General features: G+C 37.1%; 1 protein-coding gene across 1 annotated transcript in view; it reads left to right on the top strand.

The window, feature by feature from the left end:
• UBL3 (ubiquitin like 3) overlaps window positions 1-24,864 on the top strand; it is a 64,376-nt gene extending 39,512 nt beyond the window's left edge. The window contains exons 2-5 of the mRNA XM_057707260.1: window positions 11,735-11,843; window positions 17,712-17,798; window positions 21,591-21,668; window positions 21,955-24,864. Coding sequence (XP_057563243.1) covers window positions 11,735-11,843; window positions 17,712-17,798; window positions 21,591-21,668; window positions 21,955-22,007 — 327 coding nt within the window. The 3' untranslated portion in view covers window positions 22,008-24,864. The remainder of the gene's footprint in view (window positions 1-11,734; window positions 11,844-17,711; window positions 17,799-21,590; window positions 21,669-21,954) is intronic.
• Window positions 24,865-25,264: the final 400 nt, after the last annotated feature.

Genomic DNA, 25,264 nt, shown 5'->3' on the forward strand with positions numbered 1-25,264 from the left:
GAATACATGTTTTCTTGGTAATTGTTGGTAGATCCACTCCCTGGTTATACTTAAAAGTATCCTGTTACATAACATTACTGAAATATTTTAGGAATGTTGGCTATAGTCTGGCATATTCTGGTACATTATTCATTCATTTTCCAAAATATTAAATATCTAGTATTTTTCAGGCACAGTGACTGAGGTTAACTATATGAATTAATTTAAAATGCATTTTTCCCCCCTAGAGTTAAAAGTAGGGTTTAATTAGGAAACAAAACACAGCCAAAGGCTCATCTCCAAAATTGGTCTGTCCCACACACATAAGCAACTGTGCTTGTGTGTGTAAGTTAGCAACTTATGAAAGAAGAGAGCTATGAAGTTGAAGACTGATTTTTCCACCCTCAGGGACCATGATTTAATTGGAGAGTTAAGACACACAACATGAACTATATCTTGCTGCAATAAATGATATGTGTAGGATGACCCTATAATTTATTGTCCAGATTGAGATATTTTTGAGAGTAAAAGGGGGTACTGTGCATCATAATAGCGAGACAGCAGTTATACAACAACGATCACAATTGTTCCAGGCAGACGTGGACACATAGGGTCACCCCAAGATACACCTGTGTTTGGGTAGAAACTCTGAGGAATGAGCAGTGTAGCCTGGAGCGGTCACAAAGGCTTCAAAAGAGGCATTAGAACTGAAAGAGAGGAGTCAGGAAGTCATTCTTGTGGTTCTTGCTGGAATAAGATTTAAAATGAATATATCGATTTGGCTGGAGTAGAAATTTGCATAGGGAAATAGTATTACAGTTGGTGCTCCACATCCACGGGTTCTGCATCCGCGGTACAGAGAGCCTAAGCCTACTGTACTGTGCCATTTTGTGTAACGGACGTCGGTATCCACGGGGGTCCTGGAACCCCAACCCGCTGGATACTGAGGGACACCTGTGGTTGGACTGGACTGAGAAGTTTGGACTGTAACTATGTGCTCTTGAGACGTTACTTCACCTCCGTGTCCCAGTTTACCATCTACAAGATGGAGACAGTAGTACCTGCCTCACAGGGTTGTACTGCCATGAACTGCGTATTTTCATGCAAAGTAGTGTGTAGCACGTTCAAGTGATAAGTAAATGGTAGCTACCTGTAGCACACTGACAAAATTTTAAATTGTTGAGAGAATTTGGCAATGTGCAGGATGGATTGGGGGTGAGAGAGGCAGCAGAGGGAACCTGAAAGAATTTAGTAACTGAGAGGGGAGAGGAGAAACTAGGGCAGAGGGAATGACGGAGACCGGGAGAGTTGAGCAGAAATAAATAGGTCAGAGGGATACCCATTGTTTAGGAAGAAATAAGTTCAAATGTAAAGATACGAGTTTGAGGGGACAGCAGGCTGTTTAATTAGAAATGGTCAGCTGGCAGTTGGAGAAGGGAAAGCGGTGCTCCATGGAGACTGAGGATGTCCCAAATAGGGGCAGCTGGAGCCTCGGGGGAGGATGAAGATGTCTCCAGGATAGGGTGTTGGAAAGGAAAGATGGATGAGGGAACCTTGGGAAGCCCATATTTGGAGTAAGTGCGAGAGGAGAGAGAACAACTGAAAAGAGGCTCAAGGAGCAGGAATAGTATTCCCCAAAGCCTGTTTTTCTCAACACTTGATCTGTGGGTTGGTAACAGGTAACATGGGAAAGAAAATTGGTTCTGTGGTTGAATAATACAACTGTGTGAAAGTTAAATGAATTTGTTTACGGCAAGAATACTCTGGGTTTTTAATGTTAGCATACATGGCAAATCTCCGAATACTTCATGGATGCTAGTGTTCCAGAAAACACATTTGGGGAATTCTAGAAAGCTAACAAGGAAAAATTTTCAAGAAGAAAGGAATTAAACTATGTCAAATGTTTCAGAGAGAATAAGGAGCAGGAGAGATGAGAGGAAGCTGTCTAATAGTGGATGTTTCTGATTAGATGGACCTAGGTGACCTTTGCGAGTACAGTTCACTAGTATGGCTTCAAGAGGCACTGGTTTATAGGGAGTTAAAGATCAGAGTTAGTGACATGACAAGGAAAGGAAGGCAGGGGGTTTACATCATTACACCTCTGTTAATTCAAATGTGAAGCGTGACTGATAGGAATAACTTGGTCATTAGTGAATGTTTATATATCCTGTGTATTTTTATTATGCATAATAAAATTGTTATATTTCCGAATAACATGCCCTTTTTGTTTAATGTTAATCATATCTTAGAGCTGGAAGGGACTTTAACAGTCATCTAGGACAACCCCTCACAGAGAACTATTCGTTTTTCTTTCTTAAGGCAAAGGCACACATTACAATTGTTTTCTTTTCTAGCCACAGTAACAGCTTCAAGTCTAAACTATTTTCCTCGTGTTTTTTTTTTTTTTTTTTTTAAGTATATGGGAAAGATAAGACTTAGCAATAGTGTATTTTTAAGTGGTCCATCTTATGTGAATTTTACTCTGATATTAAAGACTGTTTTGGATATATCCTGTCCTTTCATTTGACAGTGATGCGAATATTTAATTCACAGTTATGCTGTAAAGAGGAAAGTCATTTTGACATCCTCTGACAATAGGCGTAGATAATTTTAATTAAAACTATTTCAGCATTTTTTACGGTAAAATATGCCATGGAATTGATGGCTGATTTTCTTTTATATGCAAATCAGGTTCTGCATCAGCATACCATGCCCAACAAATTTGAAAACCAGTAATGAGCAGCGTAAGCTGGAGTGGTCACATAGACTACTCCTGTGTGACATTCAAGGAAACAAACTTGAATTTTAGTGACCTTGTGTTAGCCCCACTGTCTGTGGAGGTGGCTGAATGCTTGCAAGCAAACCCAGAGTACTGAGAGCTACTGAGTTTTGGTCATCTTTGTATCTTCTACAGCATCTAGCCTCGTTGCTTGTTTAACAAACATTTGTGTGTTCAGTCTTTGGGAATATCAGCTGAAAGTAGAATAGTCTTTGAATACTCTGATATAGACCCCTGTTCCCCTTGGAAATTCACAAATTCATTTTGGCACATGAAAGATTCTGAGAAGTTTTGTAGTGAAGAAACTTTGAATTTTGTTTTATAAATATTTTTTGGTTTTTAGATTGTAGTAAAATACATATAATATTTACCATCTTAACCATTTTTAAATGTACAGTTCAGTGGTATTAAAGGCATTCATAACGTTCTGCGACCATCACCACCATCCCTCTCCAGAACTCTTTTCATCTTGCAAAACTGAAACTCTTTTCTCATTAAACAATAAACTCCACATTCCTCCTCCCCCAAGCCCCTGGCAGATACCTTGTTTGAATTTTTTGGCCTGGCACTTCCAAACTTATTTTACAGTAAGTGAGAACTCTTTTTCTCTTAACATTTCCTTATATTCCCTAGAAGTTCCATCATTCAGAGAAATGCAAGATTAGTTTTCAGCTAGTATGTAGCAGATTAAGGAGTATTTTTGCCTCAAAAGTTGCATGACTCCTAAGAGAAAAGCAAGCCCTTCTGGAGTGCCTATTTGAATAAGACATAAGTCCAATATTTAGAAAGATCTAGGGGAGATGAGGAAGGTGTTTTACGGAGACATTGAAGTTATGCTGGAGCAAACCCTGACCTAGGAGAGAGAGGTGTGGGTTTCTGTTCTGCTTTGCCACCAACCAGCTAGCCTCTCAGCCTCTTTTCCCTTGTGTGTGAGCTGGATGAATTCTGAGACTCTTTCCAATCTTAAAAGTTGAATGATTGAGGGGTATTCTAAAAGGCATGGAATTGAAAGTAGTACTGAAAATTTGATAGTAACTTAGAAGAAGTATGATGAGAGGATCTGGGAATTGACACCCACAAGTAAAGGGCAAACACTCACTTCAAAGGTAACCCGGCATACACCTCAAATAGTGGCAAAGCCAAAACAGTGTAAGGGGTATAGACGTGTGGAAGATTCAGCCTGGGTTGTACCTGGGTTCATCGGAGTAGCTAGGTGATTAGAGAGGAGAGAAAGTGCTATAAAAGAGGTGCCAAAACACGGTGTATGTAAGGGAAACTTCTAGTACTTAGTTGGTATTCAATAAATATTAGTTTCTTCCCTCATGATTTCAGGCTCTTAGCCAAAAAACGTACACCATCATATTTCCACAAAGGGGAGACGGGCAGAGAAAAAAATTGTCAGCTTCCTAAAACACATGAAAGTATATATTATGAATGTAGACTAAGTGATTCTCTCCCTTCCCCGGTGTCCTTTATTGCTCTGCTTTTGCCATTTCCTGTTCTCCTGTCTATAATTTAATATATTGAGTGCTTGGTTGACAGAAACAATTGTACTGAACTGTTGTTCTTATTAAAGTGAGTTATAAGTCCTAAAAATCCTCAAAACAAGGGCTTCCCTGTATATAAGCCCAGTGTCCCAAAGAGAGTGCTTTGCTTTCATTCAGAGTTGCTATTTAGTTCATAGTATGTATAGGAAATTAGACTGCTACTATTTCATATTGAAATCTGGTTAAAGCGGCTAGTTTGTATCCTATGGGAAAGTTTTAAAGGGCTGTCCTATAGTCAGGTTTAAAGTGATGCAATCATAATTTAATTTCAGAACTAATGTGTTTTCTAAGTTTATAGGATTTGGAACTTGAAAAAATTATAATATTAAGAATAGTTTTCAAGGATTCTCAAGAAAATATATTGCCCAGTTTTCTTATGGGACTTTAATTTTATCCAAGTTTCCCAAACTTATTTTAAAGTAAATGTACATTCTAAAGTATCTAAAGAAAGAGCACCATGTGGTTCGTATTAGATGACTTACTGAACTGATGATGGTTATGAGAATGGTGGTAATAGCTGACTTATGATAAGAGTTAAGTATGTACTTACTATGTGCCAGGCACTAAATGCTGTATAAATTTTAAGCTACATTATTTGATTCTGAATTGTGCTTATAAGAATTCAACATTTTCTTTCTTCACTGGTGGAAAAAAAAAGTCTGTATAGAAAACAAGTAATTCACTATTATTGTTCGTTCATTTTTATTGTCCAACAGCTTCTTGTTCATGTTCAGTGGCCAAAAAATAATGAAAAAATAGTTGACGGGTTCATGTAATTCAAAAAGCATTAAATTTTCCTTTGGAATGTAGTTCTCCACCTACATTCTGAGTTAAATGAGTCAGATGTTCTGGAAATTAACATTCCAAGTAAAATGAGATATTGTAAAAGTTTTACCTGGGAACTTAAGCTAGAGAACTCTGACCTCCCCTTTACCTGTTTTTCAGGGTAGGTAAGTGTTTCTACAATTAAAAATAAGGAATCCCACTGAGTTTTTACCTCTAAAGATTCAATATTTCATGTGTATTAGAATCTACATCATTTTAAGTGTTAAAAAAGAAGATAGAAAAAGATCCCGTGGTTTTAATCCATTTAGCAAGTCTCAGTATACCTTAGTTCATGGCTACGTAATACAGATAAATTCAGAGAAGAATTCAGATGTATTTTCTTAGAAGTTAAAATCTATTTTCACGAATGCCTTATGTTAATTTCTTCACAAACAGGACTTTCATTCCAGTAAAAAGTAGGAATGCTTTCTTGGCTTCTTCAGTTGTATTTTGAAATTCTTCTGCTTTTTTTCCCCAAAATTTAGTTTGATCATCTCACCCAGGCTGGTGCGGCTCGGGAGAATGTTCTGTAGCGTCCCCTCTGAAGCATACAAGCCCAGTGTGTGTGTGGATTGGGGTGCGGAGCGTGGGGCCCCAAGCATTCCAAGCGGAAGGAACAAGCTGGGTAAAGGCCTTGAGGCCGGGAAGGACCTGGCAGTTCTGAGGGACTGAAAGAAGGCAGCTGTAATTGGGGCATCACGGGGGCGAGAGTGGTCAAGGGGACAGAGACAGTCATGGAGACCGTGGTGAGGAAGTTGCCGGGACCGCTTGGTTCACTTGAGCAGAGTGGCAGACAGCAGGTGCTGTGTTGTTCGTGCGCTGGATTCAGCTCTCAGCTTCCCGCCTACTGACGTCTCTGCCACGTTCCCAGGGCTCTGAAGTGTGGGCTGGAGCACCTGCCTCAGAGCCCGGCCAGGCCAAGTGCTACCTAGGTGCGTGTGTCGTGAGCCTCACAAGAGCTGGCAAGCTGGTAGCGTTTTTACTTCTTTTCACTGTACGTACGTGCCCTGCTCTGGCATCTCCCACTCACAGGTTCTCCTTTCTGTTCTTTTTTATATTCACTCAGCAAGTATTTGTTGAGCACCTTGCAGCCACCACCCTCCTCCATAATGAAGTTCGTATGTCTCATAGCTTTAAGGGTGTGAAATCCTCCAGGGATTTCATAGTAAATGTTTTGTAATCCAGGCACCAAGCATAGTGTCTGTTTCAGAAAATGTCTGAATAAATGAACAACTAAAAGAAAGTTTATGAAATATATAACTATCATATTTAAGTACTGCAGTTATTTGAATAATTTGTCAGTCCCGTGTAGAAACATGAACACATTCCTCCATTCCATTTTTCTTTAACATACAGTTAACAAAAATTCAAAATATGCCGTTTATAAATCCATAACTCTAGAAAGAAGAAAATATGCTTATCTATTTTCAACTTCATACCTTGTCTTAAGTTATTGATAGGTTTATATTTTTTCCTCTAGATCAAGTAGCTATTTTAATACAATATTATTTTTTAAAAAGCACTATTCATCTTCAAATGAAAATAAGAAAAACAAGTAAAGGCAAACATATAATACCATATAAATTTTTAGCAAGTTGAGCCCTTGATTTTTTTAAAAAATCTTTTTACTTTGTGATAATTATGGATTCACATGCAGTTGTAAGAAACAGTGCAGAGAAATCCCATATGCCCTTCACCCACTTTTCCCTAGTGGTCATATCTTGTAGCTAGTGTGATAGCACAACAGGAAGTTGACGCTGATGAAATCCACAGACTGTTCGGATGTCTCTGGTTTTGCGTGCACTCACTTGTGTCTGTGTGTATTTAGTTCTGTGCAGTTGTGTTGCACATGCAGGGTCATGTGCCACTTACCCAGCAGCACACATTCCAGCTCCGTCTCGGGGATCCCTGTGCGTCATGTACAGACACAGCCACCCTGCTGCCTTCCCCCTTCCTAAAACCTGGCCACCGCCCATCTCTCCTCCAGCTCTTGGTCGTTTCAAGAATATTATATAAATGGAATCATACAGGATGTAGCCTTTTGGATTGACTTTTTTTATCTCGGTAAAATCCCCTTGAGATAAATTGAGAGCTTTTAAAAAATGATTTGTAAAGAAAGTCTAACATCTTTCCCGCTGGCCACTTAACTTGTCCTTTAGCAAAAGAGGCAGGAATGAGCACTGTGAAGGCACAGGTGCTTCCCTAGGAAGGGAGTAGAGTGCTCCAGGACTCGTTTTACTCCTCAGAGACTCTCAGAGAAGTCAGGAGTTCCTTTTTTGATCAACGTGTTGATCGTTTTGTAGAAAACAGTCATATTTTCAGATTTCTTTCAAAGGGCACGGTCCATCTCCATAACTGCCTGTTGTTTTTCCAGACTGTTCCATCTGATCCCATCTTCCATTCCCTCTCTTTCTGTCCTCTCATCTTTTTCCATCCTGACCAACTGAAAACAAAATTGTTGAGTGAATTAAGCTCTAGATGAGATTTCTCCAAATTGATATAATCTAACAAATAGGAATGGCAATCAATTTGACCGAAAGAAAATTTTTTTTTAAACTTGAAATTACGGGCAGGGAAGAGCTTCTGTTGTTTCCATTGGCCTTACAGGAAATTACCATAGTACTTCTACCTCACTAATAGTCTTGTTTTGATTTGTTTTGCCTCAAAAGTAGGTATAAAATGTATAATTCATTTGGATGGCCTAAATGCCATCCCTTGAGAATTTTGTTACGTAATAGGAACCCCATCTCATACCAGGTCATTCAGAGTCCTGATTAACAGTTTTTTGTCTTTAGGTAAGTATGTATATGAGTGTATCACATTTTAAGCTGTAAATAAGAGTGTTGCTTGTAACCCATTGTTGATGTGTTGAGAATCCCACTACTTCACAAGCAGAGGTTCTTTTAAGGTATTTTATAGATTGACTTAACTTGGCTTCAAAGAAGTGAAAAGGTCTTTCATTAATAAGTAGTTAAGTAATGAATACAGAATCTTTTAAAAGAAACTAGTGCACGGTTGTAGGAATTGCTTACATTTACTGAGAGGAGCTATAATTGACATTATTTATCTGAATAAGCCTGAGCGATTCTAACTATAATACAAGAACAGTTCCCTACTGACCCACCTGTGTAGCTAAATGTTTGCCTGGGTGATTGCTTTCAGGATTTCTTCTAAAGGAAATTATGGGGATTCAGTGTTTTCCTCCCTTGGTGTTACAGTCCTAAGATATACTTGACTGCATACTGGGATAGACAGATTCATGCTTCTAGTCTGGGGACAAGGCTGTCACATAGATATAAGCATACGAAGAAGTCCAGACTCATCTGTTAATCTAACATATCAATAACCCAGCCTTTATCTTCTTTTGAAAACTAAGCACAATATACATGTTAATATGGTAGCTCAAGATTAATTTTACTTTTCACTGCGCCTTACTCAGTGACAGCATTTATGTAAATTGTGGCGTATTGCTGACACTAAAGATCCAGACCCTGGCAGGTTAAACACTGGGGTTTACACGTTGGAATAGCCACGTGTCCATGTCCCGGCCACAGGATGACTATCCATTCTTGTTCCACTTACTGCACTTCTCATTGAATAGAATGCCCAGAATTCGGAAGCCTGGATTCGGATCTTGGTGCTGACCTGTCTAATCTGCATCTCTCCTTGCATCTTCAAATTGAAGAAACTGAAATATTAATCAGCAGTACTGGTTGAACACGTACTGTGTGCCAGGCCCTGTTCCAGGCAGGCAGTGGGAGTGTTCCAGGCAGTGTGTTACTTTACTCAGCCTCTTAATTTTGTGGGTTTATTGCTGTTAGTTTTAATTTTGGACTTAAGCTTCTTTCCAAATGCAGTCTTTAACTGTAACTGTCAGTTATAGATAGTTTATAAGATTTGATAAATTCTTAGATTTATGTACTTTTAGACTTATTCTTGCAGTTGTAACGTTCTCCCCTTTCCCCACTCGAAAGGGTGATTAGGTTCGCTGTAAGTAGACTCTGCTTTCTGTTCTCATTTGTAGCCCAAAGCCACTTTCAAACATTACCATGAATTATAAATTTAAATGTTTTCTGGGACTAGCCAGGTGTAAGTGTGTGAAGCAGACCAGTGTGAGTATTGAGATGATGTGCCAAACCTAAATGTTCATGTCCACCTGTAAATATTTTTAAAAATATTTTTTAACCTGTGTCAAACACATCTACAGGCCAAAAGTTTTCAACATTCTGAACATCTAGATAAACACAAATTTGTTAGACCATTGACTTTGAAATATGAAAGTGAAATATCAGTTATTAGTGACAGTGATTGTATCCATTTTAAAATAGGAAATGCCAAGAACTTTGCAGCATGAGTGCAGTTAGTGGTATGTATTTATGGGGTAGGGGTGTGTGGGTTATTTTGTTTAATATTTGTGGATATCTTTCTGTGTCATATCATATAGATATATATCTCATGTCATTTAATGACTGTGGGAAATTTCCATAGTAAGGATGTGCTGTCATTTTTTTTTCCGTTTCCATATTGATGGATATTAGGGAAAATGTAAAGTATGCATTAGTGTAACCTTTACAGAAGATAAGGATTAAGTCCTTCTTCCTATTTTCTTTGTTATTTTGAATATTATAATTTGAGTAAAAGCTTAATAGAAATTAACTTTAAAGTTGATTCCAGGAAGTAGTAGGTTCATATCATACGTAATTCTTAGGAAGCCTGAATTTAATTATATTTCTTTCTGGTCAAGCAGACACATGTGGCTAAACCATTATGAAGGGCATAATTTCTTGGGCATTAATGACTGAAGGGCTGCTACACAGTGGTTTGAAGCTATTAAATGATTTCATATAAGTTCAGAGCAAATATATATTTACCAATATTCACACATAAAGAGACAACCTTGAACAGTGATGTATGTGTGAGAACTGAAATTCACATTGTATTGTGTGGATGTTAGGTTCTTTGCTTTGGGAATCACTCATTTCTTATAGGAAACAAATAACATGGTGATTTCTTACAACTTAATCATTCTTGCAAACTATTACTTGAATTTTGTTCTAATGGAACTTATAGAGCTTCTGAATCAAATTGCTTCTTTACAGCAGTGTGATTTCATCAGATCTCTTCCTATATTAAATTTTTTGGACTAATTTCATTTTAGTTAGGAAAGGCAGCAAAAAATTCTTATTGGACATATTGAAAGGACTTTTCACCTGAAATGTAGATTTCTTTTTCTTTTATCTTTTAAAATACTTTAAAAATTGAGATATAGTGTACATCCAGTTAGAATACAGTTTCTAATATGGAACCCAGTTCTACTCCATCTACTGTGGAGTCCAGTTGCATCCCATTGAATACGGAATTGTTTGTGTATAGCATTTTCCTAGAGGAGATCTTTTATAACTTTCAGTACATTTTCAAAGTGGTGAGGCCCTGGGAGTGGCACAGGCCATGGTGGTGGCAGGTAGTAAATCAGTGACCTGGTATGTTGGGGGTGCTGCAGTAGGCACCAGTTATTCAGTGTAGACTTTGTCATCTTTAAGATTTTCTGGGGTTTTTTTTAATAAGAAAAAACAAGTTAGTAACTGAGGAGGAGAGCTTGGGTAACCTGGGACCTGGCACAATTCAAACTGGTACAATGGCATTCTCTATTCTCTGTGTATAGAGAAGCTAAGCTAGTCCCAGCGCTGAGCTCAGGACTGGACTCAACTCTCAGGAAGGTGTTATTTGCTCTCTTAACAGAGGCCTGGAAGTATAGAAAACTGCACTTGTATTTCTGTTACTTATAGAGGAAATGAATGAATATTGTGGTTTTAAAAAATAACATCATTAATTATGGATAAAGACAAAAATAAAAAAGTGAACATTTTGGAAAATATATTAAGAATGGTATAAGCAAATATATATTGAGGAAATGTAAATCCAGTAGATCTCGAAATTTTCAATTCTCTTGTCTACCGTAGGTTTTCCACTGAGGGTGAATCTGTGTTCTCACACATAGCTCCTCCTCCCCTTCCCACAAAAATGAATGATCATGTCATTGGGATTAAAGTAACTTCTGGCATTGAATCCTCCGTTAACTCTAATGAAGTTCTTTTAAAATTATAGTTTCTGGTTAATTTGTTTAGGTTTGAATAATTTTTATAGGATAAAAAGTTGTGTATGATTTATTCTTTTCTCTTTCTTTTTTCTAAGAAGCAGATTAGCAACTAAATTTTTTTTCCTATTTAGTGATGTGATCTGCAGGGTAACCACTATGATTAGCTTTTCCATGGAAAACGTGTATTTTATGGTTATAGTGATAACCTGTAAAAGTCCGATTCTGAACATTGCTGGAGTAGTTAAGTTTAAAAGCGTAATGAATTTTGGTTTTCTTTGTTCATTTATTATGGTAAATCATCCCCCCCCCATATATATTAAATAACGGAAATAAAATCATCTCAAATTCCTGTTCTTTAAAAAGAATCTTTTTATAATTTAGGTAAATAAAAACCAGCAATGGCACTAGTAACACCTGAGAATGTGATTGAAATGGAAAGACTATGAGTCATTATTTTATTTTAAAAATTTCAAGATTTATGTTAAAAGAATAATTGTTTTCTTTCAGATAAATTTGCGCCTCATCTTGGTCAGCGGGAAGACAAAAGAGTTCCTGTTTTCTCCTAATGATTCTGCTTCTGACATTGCAAAGCATGTGTATGACAACTGGCCAATGGGTGAGTGGTATTTTTCTCTTGAGAATGAGTCATGTTAATCCTTCATGCCCTGCCTTGTTTCACAAACATTTTGAAAAAGTTGTAGGTAGATAAAATATAAGAGAACAAATGATTGAGGGAATAAGGCTTATAGGTAAGGGGGTTGCCGGCTCCTTCCTGGGTTCTGCTTTTCAGCTCCCTCACTGCAGCATGGTGATGGCACCAGTGCCTCAGGTCCCTGTTTTCAAGTATTGATAACAGAAAATGATTTTTTAAAAGAAAACACAAGGTAGCTAACACACACACATACACACGTTCATATCAGTGACCCTATTTATACCAAAACACAAATCAAAGGAGAGAAAAACTATCTGTAACAAATTGTAATACATTCTTTGTTCTATACATAGCCTATTTAAGATTGAGTTTGACACAAAGTTAATTTGTAATTCACATCACTTTCTGTGTTCTCTGAACTACTACAAGGTCAAGAAGGTATAAAATCCATTTATGCTTTGTGTTTTCAAGCCAGTATCCATGACAAACAAAATTCTGGGGTGTGCGTGTGTGAGTGTGTGTGTGTGTGTGTGTGTGTGTGTGTGTGTGTGTGTGTGTGTGTGTGTGTGATATTCCTTTCTCTGGTTCTTTTCTATGTAATAAGACTGTCTTGCCATCCTCAAGTGAGTCTTTAGCTTATGTTCTTCCTTTGAACTTAACCCAAGTCATCTTGACCCTTTAGTGGCACGTACCATAGTGATATGACTGTTTCAGCTGATTTCACTTAATTTTACTACCAAAGCAATTTGGACTTTGAAAGCACAAGACTTTTTTTTAACAAAGGACACAGGGTATACAAAATGAATCAATTAGATCAGTGTTTCTCAACCTAAAAAAATATATGGAACTCTCTAGAGGAACAAAATTCTTGTAGATTCCTTAGTGCTGACAAATTATTTTTATGTTTATTTTTAAGGATAGAGACAAAAACTCAATTAACTCTTTCTCCTTATTAACTTGTATACAAGCATAAAACTAAAACAGATCTACAAAGAAAATGCAAATATAACTCTAGAACCAGTAATGTTCAAATTAACAAATTTAATGTGCCGAATGATATCTTTTTGCTAAAATGAACTCACTGCCTGCACCATGAATAGGGTGCTGCTGCGTGCGGCATGCCTCTGCTCCCGCCTGCTGTATGAGAGCCCGATTAGCCACAGGTTCACCACGGGACCTCCCTTCACACAGTGTACCAGATTGTCATCCAGCCTTCGCTTAGCAAGAACACACGTTTATGTATTGTCGACCTCTGTTCTTTTCTTGTTAATCTCTTGACAATTAAAGAAGTACTACTTGGCACCAGTACAATCATAAACTTAAATGCATACCTGGACACTAAAATCCCAAGGCTGTACTTGGTTGTAAGGTAATTACTTGAATTATCTAGATAATCTCTTCCAGATTATCATTAAAATGAAAACACAGTATAAAAATTCTTGAAGAGGACTTTCACCCTAAGAACCTGTCTTCATGAATTCATAGACCCGAGTTTGAGAAATACTGTTTTAGACAAATACTTTCAAATGACTGGATCTTTCTTCTCACTGATAACCAAGGAGCAAGTCGACACTAGCTCCTAAATCAGGAAGAGACCGAAGCTTAAGGTCGTAGATAAGATGCGACTTGAGAAGAGCAGAAGTAAACTAAACTGGGTTTTCTTCATAGCCAGGCAGGATAGATAAGTAAGAGTATGAAAAGCATTTTTAAATCCCTGTCTGATAGCGATGATGTACTCAGTATAAAAGATTGCTTTTGTGATTTTTGTGGGGGTGGAGGGTAACGATAGCTTTTGACATATATGGATATTGTAGAAAACATTACTGTAACCATAACTATGAAAGGTTACACTATAACTTGAAGTAAAAGAATACTTTTACTTTAATAATTGTTTGACTTAGACCTTAAAATTAGTTTTAATTCCTTAAAGTATCCTGATTCATGGTAAACAAAGGTAAGACTCAGATGCAGGTCTTTAACATAAATAGTTTCTCTAAATAGTTTCTCAAACCATCTACCAGTGTTGGAAATTGATTGTGTCAATTCTGCATTACTTACTTTCATAGAAAAAATCTTGAACCCAGTCTTTCCTCAGTTTGCCAGTTCTACTCAGCAATTTTAGGCTCTGCAGGGAATAAAAATAAATAATTTTATTTTATATAAAATATTTAAAAATGCAGGTCTGCTTTGTATCACATAATGCACTGAAGGTCAGCAAATGTGAATGTTTATTGATGCTGATAATAAAAGTGTATTGAATATTAAATCAGTAGAAGGAAATACTTTGTGCAGTATATTTGGGGAAGGAATTGGTTTCCTTTGGTATATTCTTCTGCAGCTTAGAGGAAAGTCGTTAGTAGATGGAATAGTCAGACGCGTAGTGTTATTGGGTCAGAGGTCCAGAACACAGCCCACTCGATACCTGCTGCTAGTAGCCAAGATTCCTCCTTTAAGCATTGTTCTTCTATGGGTCTCTTTAAATTTCAGCTCCTCTGAGAGGGAGAGGGAGAATAGCGTATTAAACCACAGAAGCCCATGAGAATCACGAGGCTCTGTGCAGGGGAAAGAAATATGTGGCATCAAGTTTCTGCATCTCAAAAAAATATTTTAAACATTTTTAGAATTTTTTTCCCTGTGAATTAAACAGTTACTGTCATTTGTCTTTATATCTTGACCAGGAGTATTCATATATCTGATAAGAGTCTGATATCTAAAATATACAAGGAACTCATACAACTCAACAGCAAAAAAAAAAAAAAAAAAACCAGTTTTAAAATGGTCGGAAGACCTGAATAGATATTTTTCCAAAGAAGACATACAGACGGGCAGCAGGCACATGAAAAGGCGCTCAACATCACTCATCATCAGGGAGATGCAGATCAGAACCACAAGGAGATGTTACCACACACCTGTTAGAATGACTGTTATCAAAAAGACAAGGAATAACAAGTATTGGTGAGGATGTAGAGAAAAGGGGGCCAATTTACATTCCTGCCCACAAGTGCTGGGAATGTAAATTGGTGCAGCCACTTTGTAAAACAGTATGGTGATTCCTCAAAGAAATTAAAAATAGAGCCATACAATCTAGGAATTCTGCTTCTGGGTATTTATCTGAAGAAAATGAAAACACTAATTTGAAATGGTATATGTACCCCTCTGTCCATTGCAGCTTTATTTACAGTAGCCAAGATATGGAAGCCACCTGAGTTTCCATCAGTGGATGAGTAGACAGTGAAATTGTGAGACACACATACATACACAATGCAATGTTATTCAGCCATTAAAAAAAAGAAAGAAAGAAAGAATGAAATATTGCCATTTGCAACATGGATGGACCTGGAGGGCAGTTGCTTAAAGTGAGATGTCAGACGGAGAAGGTTAAATACCGGATGACATCCCTTACATGTAGCATCTTAAAAAAAAAAAAAAGCCAAGCTCATAGATAGCAGAGAGCAGACTGGTGGTTGTAAAAGGTGGGAGTGGGGTGGGGGGTGGGGGTAGAGATGGGTAAACTTTTTTTTTTAGTTTGAATAAATTGAATAAAAATTATTAAAAAAAGAAAAATTACAGGAGAATATTTTTTGTTTGTCTAAGCTCTTTATTGGAATATAATTGCTTTACACTCTTGTACCAGTTTTTGAGGTACACCAAAGTGAATCAGCTGTGTTTGTACATATATCCCCATATCCCCTCCCTCCTGCAACTCCCTCCCACCCTCCCTGTCCTGGCCCTCTAAAAGCATCACCCATCATCCAGTTGATCTCCCTTTGTTATATAGCAACTTCCCACTAGCTGTCTATTTTGCATTTGGTAGGGTATCTATGTCTATGTTAAGCTCTCACTTTGTCCCAGCTTCCCCTTCGCCCCACCCCCCCAACCCTGTGTCCTCAAGTCCATTCTCTACATCTGCATCTTTATTCTTGCCCCTGTCAACTGGGTTCATCAGTACCATTTTTTTAGATTCCATATATATGAGTTAGCATATGGTATTTGTTTTTCTCTTTCTGGCTTACTTCGCTCTGTATGACAGTCTCTAGGTCTGTCCACCTCATTACATATACTTCAATTTCATTCCTTTTTATGGCTGAGTAATATTCCATTGTATATATGTGCCACATCTTCTTTATCCATTCCTCTGTTGATGGGCATTTAGGTTGCTTCCATGTCTTGGCTATTGTAAATAGTGCTGCAGTGAACATTATGGTACATGTTTCTTTTTTGGATTATGGTTTTCTCTGGGTATATGCCCAGGAGTGGGGTTACTGGGTCATATGGTAGTTCTATTTTTAGTTTTTTAAGGAACCTCCAAACTGTTTTCCATAGTGGCTGTACCAGCTTACATTCCCACCAACAGTGCAGGAGGGTTCCCTTTTCTTACAGGAGAATATTTTAACCCTGGCATTTTGACACTGAGGATGTTTAACACAAAATACAATTTGACCCATGTAAAATTATCATGACAAAATAAAATGAACAATGCTAAAGGAAAAAAAAAAGAAATATTCTGTTAGTAATTTCGGGTGTGATAAATTCAAAATAATCCATATGAAAGCGTTAGCAGCTTACTTGCTCTTTCTTCTAGAGAAGAGGGGCCTGGGCGCAGTGGAGTCACACGGCAACAAGGACACCCCAGGGGGAGGGACAGGATGGGGGCCTGGAGGAGAATGACTGAGCTTCACTTCTCCTTGCTCATTCCTCTTATGCTGAGTCACTGACAGGCACTGGTTTTATCACATTCATATTCATCATTTGGAACACTCAAAAAAAGGCCAGAAGAAGAGTGTTCTACTTACCGCCTCCCTCTCCTGTCACTTGCTCTTCAGGCTGTTTTAAACTAGTTTGTGTGCTGACGGTTATCTCCTGAAAACAGGAGCTTCTATAGGAAACAAACACATGATACTAGAATTCTTGAGAAAGGTGATGATGGAATTCTCAAATCTTTCTCAAAATCCGAGTTTTAGTTCTGTATCTACAAGCTAGTGAAAATGACTAACCCCACACCTTGTCATGATATCTGTGTTCTCAAACCATATTTTAACAGAATCATATTCCATATTTCACTATAATATAATGTAAGTTATACACTAAAATGAAATATCCTGTTAGCCATTCTGCCCACCAGTTTGTCTTTTGATTTTCTTTGCACGTTATCCTAGCTTTCCTACTTGTATACTACTTCTAGTATGTTATTTTTCAAGTTTATTCTGAGAATTTTGGGTAAGTGAACTAAAGTTGTGTTTTCTGTAATGTTTATCAATTGGCTTCAAAAAAAAATGAAGTTATCAACATTACCCAAAAGTAAACTGTTCGTTTTTTTGTTGTTTTTGGTTTTTTAAATTTTTGTTTTCCAGTTATTGAGGTATAATTTTTTTATTATGGTCTATATCAATATATTAATTCTTTCAAAAGTCTTTGTGAAACCTATTGTTTGTTAAACCTTTGTTTAGCCTCAAATGTGTATTTTAAAAGGCATAAATATTGGAACATCATGTTTTCTGTTAATTACTGGTAATTAAAATTAATTTTCAACTGGCATTTTTAAAACTAGGGTTAGATTTTCCCCAACTCGTTTTAATGTTTAAATTTCAAGACTATATTCTAGCACATTTTAGTGTTCTTTAAGAAGCAAAAACTAGTCTTAAGCAGCTCTTGCCATTTAATGAGAACCAGCAAGAACAGTGATTGCGTGGGTAGTGACTGTTCCAATTCTTAGGAAGCTCCAAGCATCTTCTCTGATGTATTCTGTCTGATTTGGATCGGAATTTTAGAACAATGCACTAGTACCTTAATTTTATGTTGAAATGCATCTAACAGTTCCCTGGTTCTTTTCAGACTGGGAAGAAGAGCAGGTCAGCAGTCCAAATATTCTACGGCTTATTTATCAAGGACGATTTCTACATGGAAATGTCACATTAGGAGGTAACAGTCACCTTTGTAATGGGATTTAATGGCTGTCTCATGGCAGCATTATTCATTTGTTTAAATGCTAATATCTGATTTTACTAAAAATATAATTTCAAACTCTGCATTTTGCCTAATTTTTGATATGTCTTCCTTACATTTTGCATTCTGCTTAATTTTAGCATATGATTAAGTGTTTACTGCCTTGTAAAAGAAACTCTAAGCCATTATAGATGGAAGTCCATACCTATTGTTTTATAAATGTAATTTAATTGTACCTCTGGATAATATAATTTAGATGTAGTATTTTTCAGTTAAAGCCAGACACACAAACTAGGAAAAGTTTCTGATAATGGACTTTCATATATAAGACTGAAGGGATGTTTTCAGTTTGACCCTGACTGATATCATCACTAATCATGCAGGAATAAAGGTAGGTGAGTAATGTTAGAGAAACAGTGTAGAGCAGTGACCGAGAGAGCAGAGATTGTCCAGGTTGTATCTTAGCTCCACTACCTACTGACTCTGTAACCGTGAGCAAGTCATTTCACTGCTTTCTATCCTAGTTTCCTCATCAGTAAGTTAGGATGACAGTAGTGCCTACCTCATAGTTAGGAGGGTTGAGTTAGTTTATATACGCACAGCACATAGAACAGTGCTTGGCACATGTTAAACACTAACAGTGAATGGGGAAGGTAGCTCAATAGTGCCCCCTTATGGGGGTACACATTCTACCATCGGCAGGACTTGTTTTTATTAAGTACAAGTATTTCAAATATGAGAATTAGAAATTTGTAGGCAAAGGAAGTGATCTACTTTAATATATCTTTGTTTACATAAAGTCATGACTTTTTTCCTAGAAACCTAACAACTGAAATGTTTAATCTGTTCTTCCTTAAAGGTAGAATATTTTCATTCATTCATTCATTCATTCATTCAGCGTGTATTTATTTCTTATGTGCCAACACTGCTAAACAACTGGAGACACAGGGTTGAAAAAGAATCTCTTCGCTCTGGTATTACATAGTAGAAACATAAAATTCACTGTTAAAGTACTGTGTGATAAGGGCTGGAATAGATGAATGCAAATGAATGTTAGGACAATATCAAGTAGATAGAACGTTTCAGTATGTAATTGCACACATAGCCAAGTTTCGGTGGCAGTGATAACACTGGTCTAAAAAGTGCTGCTATTTACTACGAGGTATCTGCCGTTTAAAATAGAGCTTTTTTGGTTTGTAGTTATTATTTTTTAATAGCTCTTTGTATAGTTACGTGGATCAACTCTTAATGTAAGTGTCGTCCATGGCTGTATTTTACATTAAGGATGAGACCATATTTTAGTCTGTTTTGAGTGTCTGTGCCTCCCGTAAGCTGCTGTAATGCTGATGGGTAAATGGTGATTGAATTGATCTCTTGACTCAATGAATGAGTCTGGAGACTCCATTTCCCATGGAGTGTTGATCTATGTGAGCAATTTCTCACCAACTTAATTCTTTAATTGCCTCTGTTGTGGCCCCAAAGTTCCCCAACTTCCTATTAAAGATCATAGAATTTGTGTTAAAATCAAGCTATTGATTTTTTTTTTTTTTTTTTTTTTAGAATTTGTTTTTGAATGTTTCACAGATTGACTTACATTATTACTGTCATTCTTTGCATGTTGCTGTCAGTCTTTTCAAAAACAAACCATCTCTGGTCTTAGCGATTTAGACAAATAACGTAGGAGTATAACCTAGACCTTTTAAGTTGATCGGTCAATCTAGGTAATAACATTCAACTATTTGTGGGTTTTGGTCACTGTTTTTCTTTGTCTCCGTGTATTCTTGTATTCTTGAATGTGGCTACTGAGGAGACAGCACCCAGGGACATATAGTTGAATGGTTAGTGGGAGAAGGCCTAGGCTTGCTTTGCACAGCTTGAGACTTGCTGTGTATGTATAACCCTGTGGGCACTGGATTCTTATTTGTAAATGCAGATCTCTGCATGCTCCCCCCCCCCCCGCCCCCCGTCTCCACTCTACTAGTGATTTGCAGTCCCCAGTGATTTTTATGTACAGTGTGAGAACCTCTGTTCTGGATACTGTAGTCAGGGTCACAGTAGAAAGCAGAAGCACGACAGTGAAGGAGAGAAAGCATCTCGGATCTTGTATCCCTCTGCCTTTACCTTCTCTGATACCGTTAGTATCAATATCTACTCTTTCTAGTTAAGATTCAGATGGAGGAGAAAATAACAGTCCCCATCAGTCAACTTTGTAGCTTCAAATGGTAAGCCCCCAGCAGCTTTCCAGGCCTGTCCAGCACTTCTCCAAATTTACATCTCAGTTCACTCACCTGTTCTCTGAGATCCATTTCCTTACTGCTCAGAAAGATGAGAATGATGGCCATGGGAATGTTTATGGAATGCTTTTTTGTGCCAAGCCCTGAGGTAAGCACTTTCCTTGGACTGTTTCTTTCAGTCAGTACACGGTAGGGGGCAGGTGATAGAATTACTATCCCCAGTTTAGATGGAGGAAACTGAGGGGTGCATGACTCACAACTCAGCTTATAGCCAGCAAGCAGCAGGTGCGATTTCAACCCAGGGCTGCTTCCTGGAGCCAAAACGGTGGTGTGAGAGTGGTCCACAGCGTGGTGTGTGGACATTTCACATTCAGTCAGGCTTCCCCAGTACATTTAGTGCAGTGTTTAATAATATAAAGTCCTGTTTGCATTTCAGTGTTAAATCAGGCCTAGGAGATTAGCCAGTAAAGGCCCTCCTCTGTGTTCAGCCTAGTGTGTATTTTGGGGCCATCATGCTTCATTTTAACTTTGGAAGTTAAGAGAATAGACCAAATAGTGGCTAGTTTTAAGTAAGATGGAAACTCAGCTTGATTACATGGAACATTAGGAATATTGAAGATAATGAGGGCTCTTTTTAGCCATCATCCTATAGAGAAGGTTTAAAGAGCAGGTGGCAAGAGGACCATGCTTGCTAAGTAATGGTCTTAGCCTGCCTTAAGTTTGTAGTGAAAAGAGTAGTTTGAAATGTCAGAACTAAAACATCACAGCTGTGGAAACAACTCCAGACGTTGCTTCTAATTTTATACACAGAATGACAAAGGGATTTACCATGAAACTTTTGTGGAAGTGTTCATGGATACATGGGTGCATTATATTAGTCTGTGTCTGAAATATTTCATAATAAAAATTATTACTTGTAAATGAGAAACACCTGTTAAAGACTTGATTAGAAAACAGTGATTACTAATAATGCCAACACAATGATTTTTTTTAAGTAACCTTTTTAAGAAAATTATTTTCTAATTGAAGAATATAAAGTTGAAAATAATAAAATGATTAATTATTGTGTTTAAAATTATGTTTGTCATTTCTTCTGTTTCTACATTATAGTGGCCTGTTTGGTGCAGGAATTTTATTAGGTGACTAAACATAATTAGATTTAGAAACAAATGTCTCCTAATCTAAACTTCCCCAAATTTGGAAAAAGTATTCCTAAAAAATTTTTTTAAATTCCTTCTCTCCTTTCAAGATTATCCAGTATTAACCAGTTATGTATTTTCTCTTGTCCCCTTCCTTAAACAATATGTGTATATGTGTCAAGCTAATATAGCTAAATAATTTCTGGATTATAAAAATTGTTTCTGATAATAGTAACCTAATTTCATTTTGTCAGAGATGCTCTGTCCGGTAAGAAGTGCCATCTGCTGAGGAAGTTATACAAAGAGCAGTCAATTTTTTAAATGGTTTCAGTTTTGGTTGGTGATTTCCACAGGTCGATGTACAGGTAACCAATCATCTTGTACTTTTCACACAGCATTAAAACTTCCTTTCGGCAAGACAACAGTGATGCACTTGGTGGCCAGAGAGACGTTGCCGGAGCCAAACTCGCAAGGTAAGCCGCGCGCTGGAGCCCAGAGACAGGCATTCAGAAATGCTTCAGTTTTTCTTGGACATTCTGAGGGAGTGGAAGTTTTCATAGTTTATGTTTATAGAGCTTGTTAGTAAGCACGTAACCAGACATTCTGGAAACAGGCTAAAATTAAAAGGGTATTTATTATAGCTTTTTAATTTAAAAAAATGCAAACATTAAACAAAAAAATCCTGTTTCTTATTATGCTTGGGTCCCTCCCCTTCCCCCAAGCATTTTTATGAACAAGGCTTCTCTTCGTCTTCCCTAGGTCAGAGGAATCGCGAAAAGACTGGCGAGAGTAATTGTTGTGTGATCCTGTAAACACTGTCTGCCAGGTATGGTGTCATGTAGTCTTTGTCTTCATGCTGCTGGGCCAGAGGAGACCCAACGTTGCTTCAGAACCTTTAGGAAGAGTCTGCCTATAAATCCATGGACCTCAACTATCCCATGAACACTGTCATCTTTTCTCATGAAAGTAAAAAGAACCAAGAACACTTTTCACTATGACTTTTTATTTCTAGTATTTTTGTTTATGTTGAGCAGTTTTAAAATATGTTGATTTTTGAATGCAAGTCAATCTCCAGGGGAAAAGTTAACAAGTTATCTTTCATAGCAGAAACCGTTTTGCTGCCACAAAACTTTTCATCACCAGAACTAACAAATCAAGTGTTCCGAGTACAGTTTGCACTAAAAAAGATCAGCAGGATTTATAACATGGTTTATGGTACCTAGAAATACTCATATATACGCATCCACAGTGGAAGACACTCAGCAATTAATGAAGTTAATTACTGGGCCAACTTGAGAGGAAAAAATGGAAAAGAAACTAAAATGTTGGGTGAATTCTACCAAAGTCAGCCATGGCGGCTGCACTGACACAGAATCCTACACTGAGAGCCACTGTTCTCACTGCGACGAGTGAAAAGACAACACGTGCCTGTTGTTGAAAGTACTCAGCAGAGGGCCGATGAAACCAGTTGTTTTTCCTTTAACACGTGCACTCTAGTCAGACGGTGACTGAGGGCTTGTTCACACAGCACAAGAGGGGTGAGCGCGCATGTCCTAGCCTTAACGGGGGTGAATTCCAGTCATTTGTAGACTTCCACAACTGTGCAGAAATATTAGAGAACCTCATTTATTCATCACTTTTGTGTATTTGAATATCAGCAAATTGAATTTTTCCATAATTATTGCTCATCTCTAACTGTGCCCAGTGTCACACTTACTCATTAGAGAGCTCAGATGAATTCTTAAAATTAAAAAATTCTCCATAGGACTAATTTTGTTTCTTTATGTAGTTTGCATTGGGTATTAGTGCTTGCAGTTAAAATCAGAAGCTGATTTTTAAGGCATACTTGAGTAGGGATGCCATTCTTTTGTTTTGTACCAATAATTAAAAAATTGATATGCTAAAAACAATTTGCACAGCACTAAAGCATGAGCTAGTTTCATCTGAACCTGTAAAAAATTATAAAAGATTTTATATTTTTTCACTGGGAAGAAATTCTTCCTGGATGAAATTACAAATATGTGTAGAATATATTTAATAAAAAACTTATAAAATACCTAACTATAGAACTTAAATATAGATTGGCGTGTAGTATATAGAACAATATTCCATATAAATAACTTTAGCCTTTATAAAAATGAAGTTGCAGGCTGACGTTACGTTCTGTACTGAAGTGAGTGTCCACGGCCCTTACAAATAGTAAGTGTAGATGGTTTCAAACGGTCAGCTTTGTTTAAAGGTAATCAGGTTATTTTCTTCATTGTTAATGCTTTGATGGAAAGGCTTTATATGCAGTAGATCTACAAAACTATTGTTCATACTGATCAGAATTGAATTTGTATAGAGCAGAGTTTTAAAATGAATGTAAATAGCACTAAACATTTCCTTTCTGCAGCCTGTACTTATAGATTCTTTCTGTAAACTACAGAAAAAAAAATTGTAATGCATTTTGGTGGTAATTTTAAAGGTCTTGCTTAGGTTGATAATTGTTTAAGCACTGTCTCATCCATGTTAAAATTGTTCAGTTTTTATTTCTGAATCTTTTAAAAATTTGTTTAATATTCTGTTGTTAGTTTGGGGAGGATTCCCAGTGTATCTCTGATATTTAACCTGGTTAATTTGTGCAGTCACGACAGTGGGTAGAATTATGTAGTCTCTGTTATCACTAAGATGTTCTATTCAAGAGATGTTAAATATTTATATGCTTTGTTGACTAGCTCAAATGTGAATTCTGTTAGTGTCGACTAAAGAAGAATCTGGTAGTTACTTAATTGGGCAGTTAAGCCATTTATGGCTGTATTCTTCTTTCCTAATACAAACTGCTGGTAATTATTTTTAATAGCTATTTTAATTCTAATTCTTCTTCTGTTTTTCCAAAGTTAAAGACTACAGTTAATTATGATTGAAATTTTATGATGGTTAACCATATTCTCGATTGGTTTTCAATATATTTTTCTGTGTGTTCCCACATTATAAATTTCCCTTCACAAGATCTCAATTTAGAGTTTGCAAAATGGATAAACTGGTTCATTAATAGAGAAAGAATTATGTCACTTAATACCTAATATCATTATTGTGCAAAATGAAAAAAAAAGAATAAAAAAGAGCAGTAAAATTATATACTGAAAACACCAAAAATTTAGATGCCTTAATAGTGTATACGTGAAAATACTCAACCATCCCTTTTAAAGTAGTTCCTTGGACTGCCCGCCGGTTAGAATCAATTGATCACATCCCATTGACGGTCCCTCCTCCAAAAACAGCCCGCTTACCGGAAGCGAGAGCCGCAGACGTGTCCAGTCCTGTAAATAAAGCCTGCATTGCGGGCCTGTGACCCTGCCCCGCACTTGATATTTAACTCCTGTCTTTTACCTAAATTGTCCTCGACTTTAAGTGTTCCGGAAGAGGCAGAGCGTTTCTTCTTTATTAAAACCTCAGCATGTCTCCTTGATCTGACTTACTTGCTTTCTCTTCAAGATAAGTTATATCTTATCACAAAAAATATGGTACCTAACATCATCATTCACGTTACATGAGGTTTTCTCATAACAAACATTTATCCTTAGTTTTATGTCATCTTGATTGATGTTATCATAAGTTCTGTTAGCTGATTGTGGTAAACGATGTTTAATGTGAAAAGAAATTAAAACTTTCATCTGTTGTAGAATATTTCCCTTCTTTTAAATGACTTCTATTCATAATTTTGGTGTAAAAATATTCTTTGTCTCTCTACTATTTTTCTTTTTTCCTTCAATTTATTTTATTACATTCTTCAGTAAAATCAGCATTGTGTCAGCCTTTATTCTTCTGTATTACCAAAATCAAAGAGAAGATCAACCAAAATTTAGTGTGCCTTCACACCATCCTTATGAGTAACTGTTGCAGGCATTTCTTTAATTTCTTTCCCATTATTATCTTGTAATATAGTCACTGGTTAGCCAGAGTGATTGGTGGGTTGCTGAGGAGGGCTTGAAGAAGAACGTATAACCCATACTTGTGGTTGAAACAAAACTGCAGGCTGCTGGCCACGTCCTCGGCACAGTTTCCCTGGCCTGGCCTCTTGGACATG

This window comes from Hippopotamus amphibius, chromosome 14, assembly GCF_030028045.1.
Source record: "Hippopotamus amphibius kiboko isolate mHipAmp2 chromosome 14, mHipAmp2.hap2, whole genome shotgun sequence".
In the NCBI taxonomy this organism is placed as follows: Eukaryota; Metazoa; Chordata; class Mammalia; order Artiodactyla; family Hippopotamidae; genus Hippopotamus; species Hippopotamus amphibius.